The 23,750-nt window shown below is 39.3% G+C and overlaps 1 protein-coding gene and 1 non-coding gene across 2 annotated transcripts; one reads left to right on the forward strand and one right to left on the reverse strand.

Annotated features, from left to right (window-relative positions):
* Positions 1 to 1,341: 1,341 nt before the first annotated feature.
* Positions 1,342 to 1,414, reverse strand: trnak-cuu (transfer RNA lysine (anticodon CUU)). The gene has a single exon. It is a non-coding gene; the product is annotated as a tRNA-Lys (tRNA).
* Positions 1,415 to 4,208: 2,794 nt separating this feature from the next.
* zgc:113278 (Translocating chain-associated membrane protein 1-like 1-like) lies at positions 4,209 to 16,624 on the forward strand. Its single transcript, XM_053317227.1, has 11 exons — positions 4,209 to 4,532; positions 5,816 to 5,876; positions 6,021 to 6,139; positions 9,239 to 9,355; positions 9,445 to 9,503; positions 9,827 to 9,911; positions 10,593 to 10,663; positions 12,770 to 12,874; positions 12,995 to 13,138; positions 13,307 to 13,467; positions 14,933 to 16,624. The coding sequence occupies exons 1-11, from the start codon at positions 4,413 to 4,415 to the stop codon at positions 15,004 to 15,006; spliced, it is 1,116 nt and encodes a 371-aa protein (XP_053173202.1). The 5' UTR covers positions 4,209 to 4,412; the 3' UTR covers positions 15,007 to 16,624.
* Positions 16,625 to 23,750: the final 7,126 nt, after the last annotated feature.

A 23,750-nucleotide genomic window follows, 5' to 3' on the forward strand; every position in this document is an offset into this window, starting at 1 on the left:
CTCCCTCCTGGCCGTTTCCAGAGAAAAGAGGCTATAGCTCTTCACCTATTTAGGCAATTCAGTCTGCAAAAAAGATCAAGATTAAACAGTTAAGCTGTGAAACAATATAATGAACACTTTGATAGTATGTGGTAAAAGACAAGAAAAGCAGTACAGGGCTTTATGTCACACATTATTGTAATAACCTCAATATATAATGGCCAAGTGACAAGCTTGTATCCAGCAAACAGTAATAAGTATAAAAATCTAAACCCTTCTCCTCCTCATTACGGTTTACTAAAATTGAATGCACATTATATTGTGTGTTTGTACGGTTTGTTCTTCAAGCCTGTGTTGTAACAGTTAGCATTAATAATTAAACACAGCTCAATAAAGCACCAGTTATTTGTTGTCCTTTTGAGACTTGTGGCACATCAACAGATTCTGTGATCAGACATATGGAAGAACATGTATAATATAATGATCATACACAATGATCCTGCCATAAAGACAATCTTGGGGGCATTTATAATGCTACGTTCACTGAGACTGTATTAGTGGTTTACTAAACTCTATATTCATTTGTGAGGATATAATTCATAATGATAGATGGAGCTGCTTTATATTGGAAGGTGTTTTCTTTCTTTTATTCCTCAGTAGATGTAAGTGTGGTGTGCAAATATTAGAAAAAATGTTTATGTTTAGTCCAGTAAACACCACAAACAACCCATGACCTCTAAAATCCACTGTTTAGTCAGTATTATAACACATTGTCAATAATATAAATGAGGGGCACAATTACAACATTATGAACACTTAAATATAATACATCCCAATACACCACCACCACCACCACCACACATAATATCAATAATAAACATATCACCTTTTTGACGATGTCCCCAAATACTGAAAATCAGCAGAATTTATAGCAGAGCTGTTGGTATGAGATGGCACAGGTGTACCTACTGAAGTGGTATTATAGGCTATACGTTTGTCAGTGTTTCTGGTCACTGTGTGTTTTTTTCATCAGAGGGACCGCATTAGACCGCATGATGATACCGAAAGCCGTCGCCATTATTTTACCTCTCCTTAGAGGCAAATGTGGGTGTCAGATTACTAAAAAAGAAACCGACCAATGTAATGTTGTAATTAAATATAACATCAAGAGAAACGGCCGGTGTTGTGAAAGACGTTATGGTTTGATTACTTAGATGAGACATCCTACACATAGTACACTTCTCCACATCCACAAACAACAAGCAAATGCTTTATACATGTAGATGGATTTAAGTTCTTGTGATCAACCACATGTGCACAGAGAAACGGAGTGTACAATATATGAGTGGGAAAAAGAACGTGCGCCCAACGTGGGGCTCGAACCCACGACCCTGAGATTAAGAGTCTCATGCTCTACCGACTGAGCTAGCCGGGCATGGAAAATTTCTGATGACTTTACTCTTTATGTTAATGCATATATATCCTAGTAACATTATTTGTTGTACAGTACTTGTGAGGTTGTGTGACGTTGTACTTACTGGCGTGAGGCGCTGAAATGAGGAACGAAAGGCTTTGTAGGTCCTGCTGTCGCCAATTTGTCTCATACTGACCTCTAGCGCCCAAAATTAGAAATTTAAACCGAGTTAGCTGGACGTTGCTCAGAGCTGAACCGTAAACATACCGTAACTCACACTGTCGAGGAGTAGTTCACTGCACGTAGTTCACTAACTAATTAAACTACAGTTTGCAGTAGTTGGATGGTCGTTTAACTATATTCAAGTGTCAGTAGCTTCTTCAGTAGTTATACTTTGGTTCATTCAGTTTAGGTACATGACTTTTTTTTGCCGCACGATATGACAGTGCCACAGCTCATTGGCCACTGTTGTCAACTAATGACAATCACCTGCTATTTGATTAAAATCACCTGTGGTTTGTGACCAAGATGTCTGCGATTGAACACTATGAATTTATCTAGAAATGTATGCATTTAATTTCTAACACACATTTTCCTGATTCCACTTTGTCATTTGCTCAATATGCCCAGGGGCTGCCTCCCCCTCCATCAAACACACCTTTTTTATTAATCAGGTTCACCTCCATACCAATATGAGATGTTCCAGACTCAGACTGTGATCATTTCCTGTGATGTAGTTTGGAAAGTAGTTTTAGTGTGTCAGTAGTTAAGATCATCTGCTTTTTTATTGTGAGTAATTTTGTAAACTATAGTTTTATGTTAGTTTTTCCAACACTGGTAACTGTGGTGGTAGTATGGTCATGTTAAGGGGTCCAATTTAGGACACACAAGACTAGCTAGCTACTTCAAGCTGCATATTGTAGCATGACTGGTTTCACGAGCAACCGTTACATTAAAGGTGCAATAAATTATATTTAGCCCCACTAGACGTCGCACTAGCTTCAATATCTCAGACCAACACAAATGTATATGTCATTTATTCAACCACTACTACTCCTGAACTGACAGCAAGTGTACTGTTTTACCATTCGAGAAAGTCTGTGATCTGGCTGCCATGTTGAAAATGGACAGGGAGGACATGGAGGGACTGAAATGCACTAAAGTACATGCGTTGCCAGACAGATTGTGACTTCAATCTGTGTTCAGGATGCCGTAACACCACTATATCTTTACATAGTAAATAGTTCTTTGCTGACGTTTAGTGGGGCTGAATGTCACATATTGGACCTTTAAAAGAAATGTAATACCACCACCAAATTACTTACTACCCGGTAACTGACTTTGTTTACCTTTACTGCCAAGCTGATTTAAGATAATAAAAATACACTGTTAAGAAAAATGCAAGTGAAAAAAAGCCCATAGAGAATAAAGCTTTGGTGCAGCAGTTCTGTTTCTAATATTTAACACACTGCACCACCACAAAGCATGAATCAAAGCATATTTACCACGGACACTAACAGCTCTGTGAAATAGCCTTAAAGGAAACATTAGTGGGACAGTCACAAACACTATTTATAGCAGGGCTTTAGCATTAGTGTATCTAATATTGTACAGTCATTTCTATTGTTCTGGCCACCAGGGTTTAATGGTATCTAAGTATAGACCTTGATGAAAATCATTACGAAAACGCACAACATGAAGGCCTGAAAGGTAAACCTTTTTGAGCTCCTGTTACCTATAAGAGCTAAAAAAAGAAGGAAAAAAACGAAAAAAACATAAAAAATAGACTACTTCTAACAGTAATCAAAAATATGTTAAAATAAACATTAATGATGACAATGCCCATACAACGCAAACTATGTCTATATGTCTATATCCCCTAACAACAGTTTTAGAAGAATTTTTTAACTTTACTTTTTAAAATTAACTTTTGTGGCTTTGGAGTGTCATAAAATATTTTTTTTAATCCTCCAAACAATTTTTGTTTTCTTGTGAGGTGGTAACGGTGTTATTAACAGTATGTCTGCTTCTTTTTTTCTTTTTTTTTACTGAAAGCTTTCAAAATACTCGTTATTATATCCTGCTATTCTGCATGACTTGATTACCCTGTCAAGGGACTCCAGGGCAAATAAATTGACATTGGGCCTTATGTGATGCTAGAATGATACTAGGTACAAGTGTTCTTGTGTGTCATAGGCTTAGTTTATGGTGCACAACTTTGTTTGGGTATGTATACAGTGTAGGCTTGAAATCAATTGGATATATAATAATATATGTATTAATTTAATTTAATTAATTTATGATAACATGCTAACCTAAAATGATAAAGGCCATAAAGCTTTGACTCAATCAGGGGTCCTCTATATGACAGACCCACAAGATTAGCTAATAATACATGTCTTTCCTCAGATATAGCCTATTGTACTTTCTGTGAATTTCCCAAAATACTGATAATTAATCAAATTAGCTACAAAAAGGTTGTGTACAGTTGTTTGTAACCCAGACTTGTTGTTTTCATATACAGCACACATAAATAGATCTATAATTTAAACCGAGGTTGCATATCCTCAAATAACTAAGCATTATGAGTGTGGAACGTCTCGGCTTTGCTCGTTCATCCAGTTAGCAAAACTAACCTGGAAGTTGGGGCTTACATGGGGTCCCTGAAAGCACCACGGGCCCGGGTTCTCCTTCTACGTCAATGACACTGGGCGGTTCATGAATGGGTTTTTAGGAGTGGGAGGGCCCATCATCTGACTTCACCAGGCTGGAGGAAGGAGGAAAAAAAGTGGGTGTTGTGCTGTGGCGTGTTTGGTTTGGTGCGATTCATCTTCATGACTGTTTTTGAACACATGAGCAGCGCTTCTCGGTGCTTCACGGAGCAGAGTAGACATACATCAGCTGAGTCGTGCAGCGGTGCAGCGGTGCAGCGCAGCGGGGAGAAAGTAGCTCCAACCCGGCCAGACTCAGTGACGGCAGCCCCGGAGCCAGAGAGGAGGGAGAGCCGTGTCGGTGAGCCATGGGTTTCCGCAAGAAGAACAAGAGCCCGCCGGTGCTGAGCCACGAGTTTGTGATCCAGAATCACGCCGACATGGTGTCGTGCTTGGCCATGATAATCCTCCTCGGCCTGATGTTTGAGGTACTGTACGCTCGGACAGGAAAAAGCGCAGGAGCTGTGTTTGAGCTTTGAGATGTTAGCTGCTGCTGCTAGCTGTCGTTAGCTGACATGACAGCAGCACTCCAGGGGCAGGGCGCTAGCGTGTCCCTCTCTCTCTCTCTCTCTCTCTCTCTCTCCCCCTCTCTCTCTCCTTTCCTTCTCATGTGTCTCACTGATTGCCAAAGAAGATGGGGAGGAGGCCCACTGGCACTGATAACAGGTTATTTTACCAGGCGGCTAACTCATTGCCTCCTTGGCAAATCAATACATGTATGTGGCCTTTGGCAGCAAGATGCTCAGGCTTGAATATCTGTCTGCATTTCTCACCAGATAGATAGATAGATAGATAGTCTTTATTATTATTATCCTTAAAGGAAATGTGTTGCCAGTCTGTACATAAATCCATATAACCATAAATACAGTGTACATCCACAACATATTTTTTCTGTATCTAACATGAAAGACATGCATACAGGCTACATCCACATTTATATGTATATGCAGTTATACCTTTATACATGACACATATACACATGACAGTTATTGGGGGTATTTGGTTTAGTGATGCTATGGCAGAGAGGACAAAACTGTCATAATGTTAACCCCATTTCCAGATCAGGGATCTTCATGGATCTGCATTTACTTCAATACACCAACTACAGCTGACTATATAATCAAATTTTAATGAAATAAAATAGCTATCCTCCTCAGTGACTAGTCCCCACCCAAAACCCAGCAACAACACTGACAATATAGCGAAGACAGTGCAGCCACTTTCTACACCCCCTTTTGATAAGATAAGGTTATAGCTAGGTGCAGAATTATAAGAGGCTGTCCTCTAGGGGAAGTGAAGCTTATGATACAAACTCATCCTGACACAGTGAGAGACATTGTGGGACCAGTAGTTAAGTTAAAACATACATCGTTTTGCTGGAGACGCCTGAATGAATCATTCAATTCAGATCCTTGCAATGACACAGCAGCCCCCCACTCATACAAGTGCATCAAAGTATGAATGCATTTTTCACAATAGTTTGACAGTTGGACATGAAAAGATGCAGTCATTAAGATGTTTTTGTCTACACTTGTGAAAAGAGGTGTCATAAGTGAGGGTTGGGTTCACTTAACATGGACACACATGCTTTTATCACAGCATTAAGACAAATGTTTGGCTTCATTTGTATGAAATCAGTCAGTTGTCAGTGAAAAACCTTTCCTGTGACTCAAAATAATCCTTTAATCCTGTTTCTTTCTTTGTCTTCCAGGTCACAGCTAAGTTTGCCATCATGTTCATCACTGTCCAGTACAATGTTACACAAGTTCTTGGTGAGTAGGAGGTCATGGGTTCAGTATTTATTTCAGTATTTTTAAAACAACTTAAGTGAACTGCACTGTATTTCTGAAAAAATGCACAGCACTTAATTGGTCTTTTTTAGGATTTAAAAGTTTGTGCTTCTTCTTTTCGTGCAGACGAGAGGAACGAGCCAGTGAACCTGTACCAGTACGGCCCGAAAGATTTGGCCACCGTCTTTTTCTACCTGCTCATCGCAGTCATCCTTCATGCCTTGATACAAGAATATATTCTCGACGTGAGTACCCAAACTCGACCACAAGTGTACTTACATAGTTTTCCCTCTGTGGCTTTTTTAAATGTTATGAGTAAACACAAACTGCGCTAAAGAATCTCACCATCTCTATTTTATCAGCTTGCACGCTGCGCTGTCAGATTTTCACAAGAATTCAAGTAAATCATAATAGCTGTCATAACCTGTGTACTCACTGAAAAGGTCTTTGTCTGCTTGTGATTTCAAAAGGATCAAAAGTATCGTAGGCTCCGTTGCCACATATGTCTGCTCTTTTCTGGTCCATTACTATTCTTTTCTTTTTCTTTTGGAGAGACCTTTTCTTTGTAGGTAATCAGATCCCATCTCTTCACCTGTGTGTGTGTGTGTGTGTGTGTGTGTGTGTGTGTGTGTGTGTGTGTGTGTGTGTGTGTGTGTGTGTGTGTGTGTGTGTACACTAAAGCACAAATCACTGAAACAGTGCTCATGTTTTCCTCACATCTTTCGGCTTTGATGGCAACTCCCAGTGGGATATTATTATTAACAGTAAAAACATACTTGATCCAAAAATAAAAATCTCTTTTGGACCACATTCGACAGTGTCTCTCTTACAGGATAGGTTCACATTCTTTCATACCTTTCTTAAACATCCCCTCCAGATTTGTTTTAAGATGCATATCAAACACTCTGCTTTGAAGAATAATGTGTGTCTGATATGGTTTTTCCACAAAAAAAGGTTCAGTTATCTTATGAAAATCCTTAAAATAGCATCTCTTCCTCTTCCTTTTTCCTCATTAAAAAAAGCCAGAATCTATAAACATGCCAAGATTTTTTCATTTCAAAAGTTTATCTGCTGGACACAAGATGTCTCTTACTTCACTGTAAAGTCCATTCTCAGTGTTTGCGGAGGCTTCAAGTTTCCACATCACATCACTTGTCTTAGACTCACAGGTCAGTCTCTAAACACTTGAGCTCATTGAGACTGAGAACAATCTCCCAGGTTGTATTGTTAAAACTGTGTGGAACAATGAGAGTTACAAAAACCAGCATTGTACCAACCATCTGAAGTCTTTACATTGGCCCTTCTACTGGGGCAGTGACATGTCATTCACTATGGAGGAGAATAGGGAGAGAGCATCATTTCTGGTAGTAGCTGTTCTTGCCATCATTCAAGCATCTACTATGCATGTAGAAAACCCCAGATTTCAGTAAGTGGAGACCTCCAATTGTCAAGTATCGCAAGACTACATTTGTCTAAGTTGAATATTGGACCAGGATTGGCTTCCATACTATCATTTCATTTAGTGCAGAGAAACTTTCCTCTTTCAGTCAATGAATATAATTATCAAAAAAAATCTCCTGCACACCTGAGTAGTCTTCTTGAAAGGTGCGTTGGTGGAGTAACACATATGCTGAAAAGGAAAACACTGTCTTCACTTGCTCAATAATACTATCTTCATTGAGTAAGTGAAGCCAGTACGTGGGGATTCTCTTTTTCCTTTTAGTCAATGAATGTGAAAACAGCTTTACAGTGTCAAAATCTGCACATACATCATTCTGCACAGCGAAGCTCAAACATTTAACAGTTGATTTTAACGGTTGACGTGTATTTTTGAGTGGAGGGGGACTTTAAACAAAAGTCAGCTGCCCATATGAGCACTGAAACAGGTTTTTCTTGCTGTAATCAATCCTTCAGTGCATACTCCTCTTGAACCCCCAGTGTAAGAGATAGGGGACAAAATGGAAGTACTTATTCTGTGTAGAAATGCTTCTACCCCCTCTACTGAAAAATGTGTTTTTCTTATTGTTACTAATGTTTTACCTTCACTGTGCACAATCATGTATGTGCAGAGTTTGACACTAGAAGGCTTTTTTCCACATTTATCTGCTGAAGGGGGAACGTTTCTCTGAGTTTACAGTAAATCTAAGTTTAAGGTTTGTAACTACAGGCACGATTTGTCACATCACTAATAGTTTAGAAGATAAATGTGGTCCGGTGTGCAACTTACACAAGTGTGATGTGAAAACTTGAAACTTCCATTGCACAAACACAGAGAATGAACTTTTCAGTGAAATAGAAGACTTCTTGCATCCAACAGTTAGACTTTTACATATCTATATGGCGGTAGAAGGAATAGATATAATTTTAGGGAACTTTATTTGTCAGTGGTACAGTTTACAGTGAAATTCAATCTTTGCATGTAACCCATGCTAATTATTAGGAACTGTGGGTAGCCACTGTGCAGCGCCCAGGGACCAACTCCAGCTCTATGTCAGTGCCCTTGGTCCAGGCACTGACAGGAGGATTAACTTAAAATGCATGTTTTTGAGGGTGGGAGGAAACCCAAAGGAAACCCACATTAACACAGAAACAACATACAAACTGTCTTGTCATAGTTAGGCATTGATACCAGAACTTTCTTGCTGTGAAGCAACAAGCCACTTTGCTGGTATAACTACGTCAACAAGGAAAACCCATATTATACACAAATTCTAAACAAAGTATTTTTTATATATCTTAAAACCAGTCAGGATGGTATTTTAAGTAGGTATCTTCCAAGGTTAGTATTGTTAGAGAAAAAATCCCTCTTTGTGTTGTGCAAACAGGAATGGACGTATTATATTTATTCTTTACCAGACAAAGCGCTTTACAATGACAGTTCACACACACACACATACTCACAGTCTGAGAGAGAAACTGCTATGGAAAGCTTTGGCCTCCTTAACCTCCCAGGAGTGGAAGAATAGGGAATAAAACCACCGACCTTGCAATTAACAGACAAACTGGACTATCTCCTCCAGACTTAATATAAGGTAAAAAAAAAAAAAAGCGAAGCTATCCTTTTAAGGTCAAAAGACTACAGTTATAACATTGGTGCAAAAATTGGAAAACATGTACAGCTTCTCTATTTATGCTTATCTTCCTTTTACTCATTAATCAAAAATGTAGCTAGAAATACTTTGAAGTGAGATGTGAGGAGCTGCAAAAACAGACTTACTTTTATGATTTTCAAAATGCTGCTTATGTTTTGTTTTTTTTAAATATGTATTAATGCAAGGAGCTAAATGTCAAATCAAAATGTGACGTTCTAATCCACCTTGTTCAATATTTTGTTTTAATTTCAGAAAATGAACAGGAGGTTGCACCTGTCGAAAACCAAACACAGCAAGTTCAATGAATCTGGACAACTGGCTGCATTCTACCTGTTCTCCTTCATCTGGGGCTGCAGCATCCTGACAGCGGTACGAGGGTCAGCAGCCACATCACAACACACCGTAGCAGACTGCATCGGGCTTTATCTTATGTATTGTCTTTTTTTTTCTTTTGACAGGAGGACTTTGCAACAAATCCTACTTTCTTATGGGAGGGTTACCCACACACTCACATGGTGTAAGTAAAGATTTCTGAACTCTTATCACAAGGAAGCTCACATTTGACAGACTTGGTTTTGAATTAATGGGATCTTATCATATCAGAGTTTAATGTTAAAGCACAAGCTTATTAGCATAGATTGCATATTGTAAGTGTTTTGGATCAGGCTTTGTTTGTGGTGGACTGTTATACCTTCATTGAGTTATACTAGCAACATCAGAACAGTACACTGTGCACAACATAGCCTATTGTATATAATTAATATGGTATTACTGGTATAACTGTCCATGCTGAAATGACGTCCAGGCTCTTACCTATGCACCACCTGTCCTCTTACCTAGTTTTCAGGTCAAGTTCTTCTACATTTGCCAAATTGCCTATTGGCTCCATGCACTTCCTGAGCTGTACTTTCAAAAAGTACGGAAGGTAAGGGTTCGTTTCAAAAGTGATTAATGTTTCAGGCTTCTTAGCAGAGAAGAAATGTATTTCATTAAAGTACTTGAGTCATTTTTGCTTTCCCTTCAGTGTATGAACAGTAATACATCAGACTGAGATAAACTTGTATTAGTTGTCATTGAAGTTAAAGATATTTTTTGAGAAACGATGTGAGTCTGTAAGTTATGAGTGCAGTAGTATTCATATGTCCTCCTGACCACTGCTGATACCCTCTGGTGCTTTCATGTGTCTCCATGAGGAATCAGCTGACTCAAGTCTAGTGTAATATGCAGTACAGAGTACATAAGGTAGAGGATACTAGCAAGAATGACTTCAGATGTTTTTCTTTCTCTCTTCTTCCTTTCTATTGAAAATGCATGCTGATTTTTAATGTTTTTTTGGATTATGCATGTGTGTGAAGATCTGTCACTATATCATTGATATGCATTGTGTCATTAAATGAGAGCCAAGCAAGTCTCCAAGTGAAGACTTAATTTACCTAAAAAATGTATTATTGTTTCAAAACCGAAAGGCAGTTAGTAAGTCCTGTCTGTGTTTTTAGGTTGCAGACTTCATGCAATCATACCTCCTCATGTTCACCTGTATAGTCTGTGGTAACTGATGTGATCAGTACTAACATTGGCTCTCTTCTGCTTTGTTTTCTTTCTTCAGGAGGACATCCCCCGCCAGCTCTATTACATTTGCCTTTATGTTGTTCACATCACTGGTGCCTATGTTTTAAAGTGAGTAAAATAATTCATGTTTCCAAGTGTGTTTCTCTGCAGATAAAATAAGCAATGTTCAGGTTGTTAAGACCTGATTCTTTCTGATAATGACTGAGCAGATTTCAAACAGATGTCAGATAAAATGGACCTAAACCTTTGTTTGGGTGAAGGTAATGTTTTATTTTTGTTAGGAAAGTGTATAAAAGTTAATTTAGAACACCATGAACAGCCTGGACATCCTACTTGACACAAAGCTACAGAACAGTTTATGGAGGGATTGATTTTTTTTTCTTTGAGTGATAGACTTTGAGAAATTGTCAATATCAACTTATTTCACTTCCCTTTATTGTCCTTAAACGACCCTATAAAGATCATCTTTAAACTCTCAGCCAGGTCAGCTGACTTGAAATCACGTTGTTTGTATTGTGAGCTGTGAGCCTTACTTGTTTTTTGTTTTTTTATTGTTATTATTGTGAAGTCTCTCCTCTTTGCTTATCTGATTTCCTTCAATTATTCTCTACTAGAAAAGAAAAAAATGTGATGTAGGGAAACAAAAAATGTTATATCACCTGGTTCACTGGTTCACAGGTATTTTTTCTAACATTATATACACTGATCAGCTGAAACATTAAAACCACTGACAGGCGAAGTGAATTATCTTGTCACAATGGCACCTGTCAAGGGAAGGGGTGAAATATATTAGGCAGCAAGTGAACAGTCAGTTCTTGAAGTTGATGTGTCGGAAGCAGAAAAAAATGGACAAGCGTAAGGATCTGAGCGACTTTGACAAGAGCCAGATTATGATGGCTAGATGACTGCATAAGAGCATCTCCAAAACAGCAGGTCTTGTAGGATGCAGTCATCAGTACTTACCAAATGTGGTAAGTACAACCTGCAACAGGGACATCCAAGGCTCATTGATGCACGTGAGAAGTAAAGGTTAGCCCCATCTGGTCCCATCCCACAGAAGAGCTACTGTAGTACAAATTGCTGAAAAAGTTAATGCTGGCTCTGATAGACAGGTGTCAGAAGCTTGCTGTGTAACTGTAGACTGGTCAGAGTGCCTATGCTGATTACCGCCAAAAGCACCTACAATGGGCACATGGGTGTCAGAACTGAACCATAGAGCAATGAAAGAAGGTGGCCTGGTCTGATGAATCACGTTTCGTTGGGGAAGGGATGGCATCATGATGCACAATGGAAACAAAGGCGAGCCGACAGACGCGGTGTGATGCTCTGAGTGATGATCTGCTGGGAAACCTTGAGTCCTGGCATTCATGTGGAAGTTACTTTGACGTGTACCACATACTTAAACATTGTGGCGTGCCAAGTATACAGCACTCCATGGCAACGGTATTCCCTGATGGCAGTGGCCTCTTTCAGCAGGATAATGCACCCTACCTCACTACAAAAAATTGTTCAAGAATGTTTTGAGGAACATGACAAAGAGTTCAAGGTGTTGCCTCCAAATTCCCCACATCTCAATCCTATTGAGCATCTGTGGGATTTGCTGGACAAACAAGTCTGAGCCATGGAGACCCCACCTTGCAACTTACAGTACTTGAAGGATCTGCTGGTGATGACTTGTTGCCAAATAGATAAGAACACTGAGGTCATTTGGAGTCTGTGCATCGACGGGTCAGAGCTGTCTTAGTGGCACGAGGGTGACCTACACAATATTAGGCAGGTGGTTTTAATGTTACAGCTGATCAGTGTATAGCTGATAGTTTGATGTGTTGTTTCCCTACTGTCCTATATTTGACTTTATGGCTGACACAATAAGTAGAATACCTGCTTGACTTACAAGTTTGAGTCATTTTCAAGCAAAACTGCCAGACAGTACTGAGCTCCATCTTCTTAACTGTATAAATCCACTGATTTTCTTAAGTTATAAACTTGTTAGGCTAACAGAATAATTTGATGACATCACCTTCACTAAATTGCAATGAGCATTTTTCTCTATTCCCTGATTATAATTAATCAAGAAAATAATCGTCCCATTAATCAATAAAGAAAGTTATTATTTATTGCAGCCTTAGTTGACTCCTTTCTTAGTTTCATAAGTTGCTTTCTGTTAATGTTCCCATCTCTTTCTTTCTCTCTATCTGTGTCTCATCTGTTCAGCCTCCACCGACTGGGCCTGGTGCTGCTGGTTCCTCACTACCTGGTGGAGCTCCTGTTCCACGCTTCACGCCTCTTTTACTTCAGTGATGAGAACAAGCAGAAGGGGTATCTGAAAACAACATGTGGTTTCACTTATTTGGTGGTTAGCACATAATTCCTTGCTGATCTGAATAACCTGATGCAATGTTTTTTCGCTCTCTCTCTTTTTTTTTTTCTCCTCTGCAGTTTTACTTTGTGGGCACTGCTTTTTGTCATTGCCCGTCTCCTCACTCTCACACTCTCAGTTCTGACGTTTGGCTTTGGGCTGCCCCGTACAGAAAACCAGGGCTTTTCCCTTGCAGAAGGCAACTTCAATGTGCTCACCATAAGGCAAGTCCAGATGGCAGTTGACAGGAAGATCCCTTAATGTCGTGTACATAGAAAATTTACACATGGCATGAAGCTCAAGTACAACAAAGTGGCCAAAGTTTTGTTTATCTCTTCACAAGTTATATAACTTTTGCACTTTTTAAAAATGTGTCCTTCCTGCACCGTTAGGATGACTTGTCTGGCAGCTATCTGCCTGACGCAGGCTTGGATGATGTGGAAATTCATTAACTTCCAGTTGAAAAAGTGGAGAGAGCACAGCCAAAACCAGGCGTCAAAGAAGAAGACGGTCAGCCCGAAGAGCAAGCCTCACAAAAGGGAGCCTACAAGGGGTGAGTGTTCAAGGATCTGCTCACCTTAACAAGCACAATGGGCCAGATGTAAGAATATCTAAATATATCTAAAAATATAAAAAATGTTGGTATTTTTCTTCTTAAATCTGTTGTACTATTTTTCATAAGGTGGAATTTACGAGTGTGCCAAGTCAGATTCATCAAACACTCGTATCACCAGGAAACGGTCGTAAATGACCTTCGTAAAAATGATGAATCCCACCTGTTCTAAATGAATGCGCGTTACGAGAATAGTAAATTAACATGAATGACGCCCCCAAAATACCATATAAGGTCAGATGTCTGGCAGGTTGTGGAGAAGCTCCATTCATGAAAATGGCACTAAAGACTAAGAATAAGAACTTTACGAGCTCTCAGAGTGAAGTCCCACTCTCAGAAATAGATCAACAGAAACACAGATTATTATTTAGTGTGTAAGTGGTGGAATTAAAGGTCCAGAGAAAGACAAAGAATGAGGAAAAATGAGCCGTGCTGTGAACTCTGTCTCAGCTGTTGCGCGCAGCATCACAGAACTAAAAACAAAAATGACTGAACATGAATTATGCCAGGCAATGTCATCAGCCAGGGAGTTAAATTATTACTTCAATAAGCAGTACCGTATTTCAATTAAATGAATAAAAGTTATTAATAAAAAGTCAGTTTATATTGTGGAAAAGTAACTGTGGACAAGTCGCTTTGTAGTTTCGACCGCTAATATTTATATTGTAAGCTTGCATTATATCATAGTTTCAATTGTCAATTTAAATGACTGATATATCAACCTAAATTGTTAAGTAGCCTACTTCTTTATACTAAATAACCTAATAATTTTACAAACAGAATAATGTCATCATGATTGTGGATTCAGAAGTGCAATTTACTGAATGGGACATACTTACATCCCCTGCAGTACTGACAATATAATCTCAGCTCAGCCTGCGTATCGACATTATTCATTTCTCTGTTAAGTGGTAGTCAGCATACTGTGATGTTAAAAAGAAAATCCAAGTTAGTTGACTCTGAAGCTCAACCGCTGATGTTACACCTGCTGCCGGACTGCTGTCAGCACAGACCTGCTAACACACGGGATGACAACGCAGGGCAAGCCGGCAGAAGAAGCTGGAGATGAGTGTAACAGTTCAACAGCTCAACCTCAAAGTGTCTTATTTGTGTTGATAAACTACAGTAGGTTACATCACTCTGTAGTATAACTACCGTATCGTGCTTGGCTGTATTGTATCATATAGTGTTGTTTGGTCTTGATACCCGTGTGGAGGTGTTATGTGTTCATTAAGTGATTATCATATCTTGCTTATCTAGTATATGATGGGTGAGAGGTTCTTGCACCTGGCCCAATGTGATCCTGTGTTTCAGTTTACATGTCACGCATATTATGATGTGTCTTTTTTGTAAACATGTGTATATGAAATGACTTTAATCTGGACTGTTTCTATTCACTTGTCAGGAGGTGCTGCCAATGGGATTGTGAAATCTGAGGATAAAACATCACCACGGGCAAGAAAAGCCAAAACTTCATAGAAATGAAGTAGCTGGGATAAAAAAAACTTAGTGAGGGAGTTCTGACAATGTGACATTATGTCTTTACACAACTTCAAATTTTGTCTACTGCTCTCCAAAACAAATGTTTAATCGCACTAAGAAACCTTACATAACTGTCCCTTTGGGGTTGAAACTCCTTTTTGAAAAAAGTTCAGTGTTACTGTCTGCTAGAAATGTTTATTATTAATTATGGTTCTCTGTAGTGGCAGGGCAGTGCTGGTTTTGATGCTTTAACAGGATCTAGCTCTTCAAAGTGTCCTTTTGTGTAGAACTATGATCACTCGTCGGGTACTTTAAACAGAGTTGCTCTTCAATAATTTGACATGGAATTGGTTAACGTCACAGTACCTTTTTAAAAAAGCGAATTTTGACTTCAGGGCAACTTAATGTAAAGTGTTAATGTTACTGTACAGGGTTGTTTTAAGTTTTGGCCTTATTCAGTTCAACTCACAAAACAGGCCACTGGCTCATGTCCCAAACTATAGCCTTTCTTGCTCTGCAAGACAGCACTTCGTTATTCTGCTCTTGTTTGGAAAATATTTTAAATTAATCACTCCAGAGGAATATTTGTGCTATTTAGGTATTTGGCATAGCTGCAGCCAGAAGACTGAAGCTTTTACTGAACTTCTTGATCATTTACTGCCATTGTTTGACAGCCTCTGCCTTTGAAATCCAACATGTTTTAGGATTGAGGCACTTTTTATATTTTTATTTGCTTTTTATCACTAGTCTGGTAATCAGCTTCACACTGTTAATGGGGGCTCATCCAGGTCAGGTGACTTACCAAGAGGAAGCTGTATTGTAACCTGTGATGCTGTACTGTATGCATACAGTTAAACCTTTATCATGGCATGATTGGAAACCTGAGCAAGAAACTGTGTTTGAGGCTGCGACTCAGTCTTTTAAATGGTTATATCAATGCATGATGGTTTAAGGCTTAAGACTTTATGGCTAGTTCCTACCTGTGCTGTTGAGTTTGCATCTCTCTCTCACACACAACTGCACACACACACACACACAAGCATTCAGTGGCCTTTTTACAACTGCTGCAAGAGGTTTGAGTTATTTATTTTTGTCATATACTACAGATAGTTATTATTTTATATGCTTTGAAAAGCTATAACCAGCAAACACAGCGGTACATAGCAACTGCGTTCAGTTAATCCAAACAAAGTGTCCTTATAATGTCAGTGGTTTGTATCACTCGTTCTGCTTGTGTTGACTTCTGTTTGCCTTCTCTGTTCGCTTTTTTATTCTCGGGTATCAGGGGACAAGCTATTCACCACTTACACTATAAGTTGTATCCCATGGTGCAATGGGAGGTGTGTTTGTTTGCCTGTTCACTTGTGTGCGTGTGTGTGCGTGTGTGTGCAGTATTGTTTAGCCTTCTGTGTATTTTTGTGAATTAACTGGGCTTGAATGATGATGATGATGATGACAACGATGTTTATTGCTTGTCTTTAAAAAAAAAAATGCCTGTGTGCAGAGCATGAAATGTGACAATCTGTTTATTGGTTGTGTTTCACAATCATATCTCGTCCCTTAGTTCACTTTGGTTGGGCCCGTCTCAGTTCCCAACACACTTGTGTGTGTGTGTGTGTGTGTGTGTGTGTGTGTGTGTGTGTGTGTGTAAAACATTGGGTTGTGGATAGGTGTATGTTCTATAGGTTATTGGTTACTAAATGCTTATGTGTTCAATGTCTCTAACCCCTCATATGCCCTTTCCCGTGTGAGAGAGACTCTGTGATTTATGTTTGCCAAATGTGGCATGTTCTGTCCTTCCTGCTCCACCTTTTCAATGATCTTGACATTGCTACAGTATGGAGCACACGTATTGTACTGTTGGCCCTTCTCTTTCCTCTCATGGACCAAGTCCTGCTCTACTACTAAAACCACTGTGCACGTGAAGCTCTACTGTACAGGAAAGACTGTACTACCTGTCTGCAGACAGTTGGAGTTGGGAGTCTTAGTCTAGAGCAGGGAGGAGATGAAGATGCCATTCATTTTTGCTCCCTTTAGTGCTCCTTATTGGGACTTTGGTGGTCTTTAAATCCCTATGTCTGTGTATGGCAGTGTCATAGGAGGGAAGGAGGAGCAGAGGACGTATGTACCAGCCTGTTATTAAACTGTCTCAGATGTAAAAGAAAAAAAAAACAAGAACGGACTTAACCCTACACTGTACTAAAATATGTGTCAGATTTTTAAGCTATTTTTATAGAAGGGGAAACTGTTGAAATTCACTGTTGTTCAGTAAACACGTGTGAATATTCGTTTTGCATCCATATTGATATGAATTGTTTTTTATATGAGAATGAAGCTTGCTGAACAGTTAGCCTGGGATATACATTGTGGTATGAGTGTAAAAATGTACTTAGCCTACTGGTTTGTTTAACTTCATGGCCTTATTAGAGCAAAGTGAACTAAATTGTATAACAGTGCTCAGTTAACACTATGCTGCAGGTGTACGCTGCAGCTTTCACACCTACATGTTTTATGATAGTGAAACACATCGTCATAATGACACTATTCATCCTACACGCCAGTTTAAATATATAATCAGAGGAGAAAATTGTCAGTATAGTGTTTTATTTGTTCAAGTCCTGCAGGTGCTTTTTCAGCTGTGACCCGGACACAGAGCAACAAAAACTACATTTTTTCCGAGTGCAAGCTTTTCTTGCTCATCAGATGTCACACTGTACAACAATTAGCAGACGATCAGGCTCTGAAACATGAGCCACACTGTACTTCATGCTCCCCTTCCTCTGCTTTGAGTCACTATAGCCTGTATAATACCACAGGAATGCATTTTTTTTGCATTATATGCATTATGGAAAAGCACCATAACACTGCACACTATGGGCTCTTTTTGCATTGATTTGTTATTTTTTGTTGTGTGTGGACCCCAGGAAGAGTAGGTGCTACTTATTCTAATGGGGATCCAATTAAGAGTAAGAATAATAATTCATTCTCAAAGAATCAGTAATGAATTCACTAAAAAAAAAAAAAAGACCTGCACAGCAGAGACACCTTTTATTGTATTCTATTAATTCATTCTGCGTTGTCTTTGATTTGTTTTTTTTTATTTTGTTTTGTTTAGTTTTTTTATTCGGCTGCTTGTTTCTAGATGTTGCGATATATTTCCTTTTCAGATATGTTGTCTCTGAAATGCTCTGATGGTATATATATTTATGCAAGTTCTTGTGAGTTCTGATCACTTTCCGTTGTCACTTTTTTATTTCATGTTTGAATAAAGCTTTTGTTCAAAACACAAACTTGTTGAACATATTTTTTACATACTGCCTGAGGGTTCATTAGCAGAGCTGTCTCCATGGAAACACCATGCAAAAAAAAACAAACAAGCACAAATATTGAGGTTTCAATATGCACAGTGAACTGTGAGAGCTGTATATAAATATCCACTTCTGGGGTGAACCTGAACGCCATTCATATAAAGCAGGTGTACTTATCTCTCTCTCTCCTCTCTCTCTCTCTCTCTCTCTCTCACATCCCCTGCTCATTACAGGATATGTTTGGAGATCCACTCACTTTTAAGCATTTTTAATTTATACTATGCACTGGGAAATGTGTCCGAAGAGACAATGAAATATTGACTACCTACTTCTTGGCTAATTACCACCAGGGGGCAATGGTGAGCTATTTGCCTGAGGGACAGAAACAGTCTGCAGGGGCAGCTGCATACAGACCTGCATTAATAAATCATTAGAGTGAGAAAGACTGAAACATTGTCTTATCAAACAGTATGCAGTTCAACACTCATAAAACCATCTTCAATGTGCAGCCAATGAATCAACTGATGTATTTATCCAAATATAAGAGTATTGTTCAAAAGGGGGGCCTCCACCTTGGCTCCACTATTGTGCATTTGACTGCTGGGGCACTGTAAACATGACATCTGCATCCATGGATTGTGAGGAATGAGCTCAACACAGAAAAGAGACACCTGCACCTCACTGCTAATGTGTTGTGAGGTTTCAGAGTAATGGGTTTTCTCTGGGCAATCAGACAGCATGATGGATCAGTGGGAACCAGAGAGGCAGGCTGGAGCTCTGCAGGGTCAGCACAAGGACAGGAGTTCACACACACACTCTCCATCACACACGCATGCACACTGATGGCCGCATCCCCAACCCAAACATACGTGACCTGGACCTCCGGAGGGTGTGCCTCAAAAGCGAACTTGCAGAAAGAGTACAACAGGGACATGCTAAGGCTATGCAAAAAAAAAAATCACCATCCCACTCTTTTTTTTCTTTCTTTAATTCCTCTCCTTCATCCAATGAGGATAAATCTCTCGCTGAATCGTCAGTATTATGTGTAATTTCCATATAAATTAGCTTCATTAAAAGGGGAGTACTTTCTTATTTAACAAAGCTCATTTTAAATTCTGTATTTAATAAGACATGTAATCCCAGACTTGCAGACTAATAGCCAACAATTAACAGGACTGGAGCATGTGTGTGTGCCTTTGTGTTTGTGTGTGTGTGTGTCTGGGTAATCTCTTGGAAGTATTTTAGTTCTTCAGTGTTATTCTCATTGATTGTCTCAAATTAGCAAATTGGACAGCAGCTGCTCTCCCAGCCAGGTTTACTCACAGTGATCCATGAAGCATGGTGGAGATCTAAGACACTCATGACCTCACGGCTATTTGTGAGCCAGCAGACGCGAGGGGAGTGTGTGAGGTGAGCAATAGAGCAGGTGTGGACCGATGAAGGAGCGTAGAAGGGGTGGAAACATCTGGAGGGATCAGAGGCACTAGAATGAAAAGCAGACGGGAGTAAAGACTAATGGAGGGAAGAGTGAATGCGTGCTTGCGTGTGTTGTGAAGAGGAGAGCAGTGCCCTATCAGTGTCCATCAGAGCCAGTAAATGCAAATTAACGTGGTCTATAAATGGTAGAGATAGAGAGAGGAAAGGTGAAATAAAGAGGCTATAGACAACAGTGAGATAAATGAGAGACTGGATGGGAGGAAATAAAGAAGGAAAAAGATGTCAGTGGGTAGATTTTCATCCAGCATCACCCCTCATAAAATGGTTCCCCCCTCCAACCTTATTCAATATCCAGCTTTGTACTATTCAGTGTGTTTTGTGTGTGTGTGTGTGTGTGTGTGTGTGTGTGTGTGTGTGATTGTGGTTGTTTTAATCAGACAAATCAAGAACAAATTCTTTTGAGGCAAAAAACAAAATACTTCATGCTAAACTGATGGAAAGGCGGAAATAATAATAATAATAATAATCATCATATTAATAATAATGGGGCCAAAAAAATTATAAGCCTAAATGTTATTGCTTTTGTGTGGAAGTTCATTAATGACAAATCAGTTGAGAGGGCATAAACACATTTAAATGGAAATCAGCCTTCAAGTCATGATTTAAATTAGCAAAGAGACAGATTTATAAGCACAGAAGAATTTTTGAAAGTAAGCAGGGACAGAACTGTGAGTGTTGCTGATGTTTTGAGCCTGCAAGAGGAATGTTACCGCCAGATTTAAAGAAGCTCTAGACCTCATTTTCTTGGTAGTTTACTAGCTCAGACTGAAAGCAGAGAAAAATATAATGGATTTGACCTGGATGTAAAGTGTAAAGGCCCAGTTATACCGGTATTTAAACAGGCGCAATTCTGTGGAGTCACTTGCAGGGCTTAAGTAAATACACATATTTTTTTGGTGTTGCGTCACCCTTTGGTGAACTTGATACGCTAATTCATGCTGTTGACCAACGGCAAGCCGCCTTGACCTTTGAGGGAACAGAGAGCCACACAAGTCCAAAATGGGGGAAGCTGTTGTTCTCCTTAGTACATCTGTGATAGTAGTTTATTGGAACAACCACTTCAATTTAACCCTGTTGTAGCATAGAGGATGAAAAAAAGGTAATTTGAATTCAAATGTTGGGCGCCAGACAGGAGAATGATACAAAACCAATGCTGTCATTTTTTTAGGGAAACACAAAAATGAAATAAATATGTATACCTGAGTACCTGGGTATAGAGCAAAATCAAAAACCCAGCTAGCCTATTTCCCTAGCTACAAAAGAATATGACTTTAGTTACAATTTACCAAAACATCATCTTCAACCAAAACCAAACACTTAAATCCCCTAACGATATAAAGTCAACTCAATCTTTTTTCCACAATCACATAAATCAAAACATCTTACATACATTTTACCTGATGACAGAGGTTAATAATGGGACATATATATACACACAATGATTAGAACAAAATGTCATTTGGAGTAAACAACCCAGTACTGAAAAAATAGAAAGAAGTTTGATATGGCATCTTCCCAGATTGCAAGCATGATCACTGTTCACTTGCCCACTACAAGAGTTCACCAAACCTTTTGCACCAACCATCTTGTAAAGATGTGCAAATGGCCCATGTTCTGGTGAGAGCTGCCCACTCTCCCTGATTCCCAACTTCTACTAACTGTGAGTAAAAATAGAAATTTTAATTTGATTAAAAAATTATATTCACATTTAAAATTACACTAATAGTAATAATAAAGGATTGAAACAGCTAAAAATAAATAGATAAATGGTTGAAACGGAGCGCTTCGGCCGCTGTGCAAACTTAATCAAACCAACCTTAGCATTGACAGTTAATTTTTATGAAAGATATTGTAACATTAACCACTTTTATCATTAATAGTTAAATTATATCCAGTTTAGTATATTAAAATTAACATTTATAACGTGACAAGTGGTGCCTCCAATTCATCTGAACAGGCTGTGGGGGTACGTATGTCAAAGAAGGCGGGGAAACACTGCTCTAAGTCACGTCAGGCCACCTCCCAGCAGAGTCCATTGGCATTGTCATTTGTCTTCATGCAGGCATAACCATGGAATGGATATGAGCCAGCATATATCCTTCTAAAGCATGTTATCCAATAATTGTTTTCAAGCGGCTTCTCAAGTTTTCAACAGCTCAGACTCTGCCAGAACGGCTGGGGGAAATTATGAGAGCACATGTGGAACCGAGTGTGCAAAAAAAATCAGGATATTTTGCTTAAGACTTGTTTCACGCTTCCAAATATGTCCCCTCAAATCTGGATTGATTTCAGCTTGAATTTGCTCTGTACTCAATCACTAATGAACTGTCCTACATACGTTTTGTTTTAACGCATTTGTACTTTTGTGGTCAGTCCTTGCTGCCTATGGCTTTATCAAAACATGACACTGTGTGGCATGTTGCAGTGTGAGCTTATTGGGCCTCAGTTATGAAGTCAGCACGTGTCACTTTTGCCTGAAGCATCCACATTGAGCAAAGCAGAAATCAACAAATATGTAGAGGGAATATGAATATGATTTATGCATGTCCTCAGACTGTGTGGAATGCTTTATATGTGTGTATGTGTGCGTGCAGCTGTGCACCAACAAGCTGTGCATCTGGAACATGAATCTTAACACACCTACATGCATGTGCACACACACAAACACACAAACACACACACACACACACACACACACACACACACACACACACACACAGCCCAGCCCGCAACTGGGACAGCTGACAGCACTAGCAGGGTCACATGTGTTTATACAGTCTCATCTGTTCCTTCGTTGCCTGAACTCTCTCTGTAACACTCGGTTTGTGCACTCCTCCGCAGTGACAGAAAACACACAGTTTCACATTCCTCCACCTTTTTTGTGGGATTTTTTTTTTTTTCTCCAAACAGCAACTTTATCGTCCCTCGAGGCTTTCGGGCCAGTGATTCTACAACTGCCCCCGTTTTTGCTTTATCTGTTCAATCATGTTGTATTGATTTTGCATTGGATGATGCTGAGGTAGGTTTCGCAAGCAGAAATGGAAGCAGAGGGTAGCAGCTACATGGGACTGGACCATATGGTGGATTCATTAATGTATGACAAACTAATTGTTTCCCACAGCTCCACCTTTATCTCTCCTAATGTCTTTTTGGGCATATTACCTGAGTCTAACTTTTCTCCCTTTTGAATACAAATTAATAGATTATCACTTGAGTGCTAATAAGTCCACTTCAGTCTATGCCTATATAATCGAGGTCACCTCTTAACCTTCCTACGTCTTCATTTTTACCACCAATCCAGCTGGATGTGGAGCATAAAGATGATATTATGTAATCAGGGCCTTAGTGTGATCCAACATAATTTTTTACCTCAGATTTTGTGTCCAAATTCAGCAGAGGTGCTCTTGATGGTGGGAACTTGTGTTAAGGAAAAATATATAACATTAATGTGAAGTGTATTAATTCACTTGGTTAGTTAATTTATGTTTCCTTATTTTACTCTCAGCACCCATGTGGAGAACATACAGATGTTAACAGTATTTTCTGCATATTGGTTGCTTCTTTTCTCTCTCCACGTCTCACATCTGTGTGTGTTAGTGTGTGCATATGTGTGCGTGCATGCTGGTAGCTGTTCCACTACCCTCCTGAAGCCTCGTCCATACCTGTTTGGAATTTTAAACAGCTTCCCTGTTCCTCTCACCTTCCCACAACTCTCTCTGCAGTCCCCTAAATTCTCACTGAGGGATTGTTTCAACAATAAACTGTACGTTGGTAAATCTTCTTCTTCTGTCCACATGGTAACCTTCTAATGGATTGATATCAGGCAGTAACTGTGCTTTATTGCGTCTTTTAGGATTATAGTCAAGTAGGATTGTGAAGACATGTTGAGCTGCTTTAGTGTAGATGAGACTTTGTCAGGTGTGTGTGTTGTGTCTC

Source organism: Scomber japonicus, chromosome 4 (assembly GCF_027409825.1).
Source record: "Scomber japonicus isolate fScoJap1 chromosome 4, fScoJap1.pri, whole genome shotgun sequence".
NCBI classification, from domain to species: Eukaryota; Metazoa; Chordata; class Actinopteri; order Scombriformes; family Scombridae; genus Scomber; species Scomber japonicus.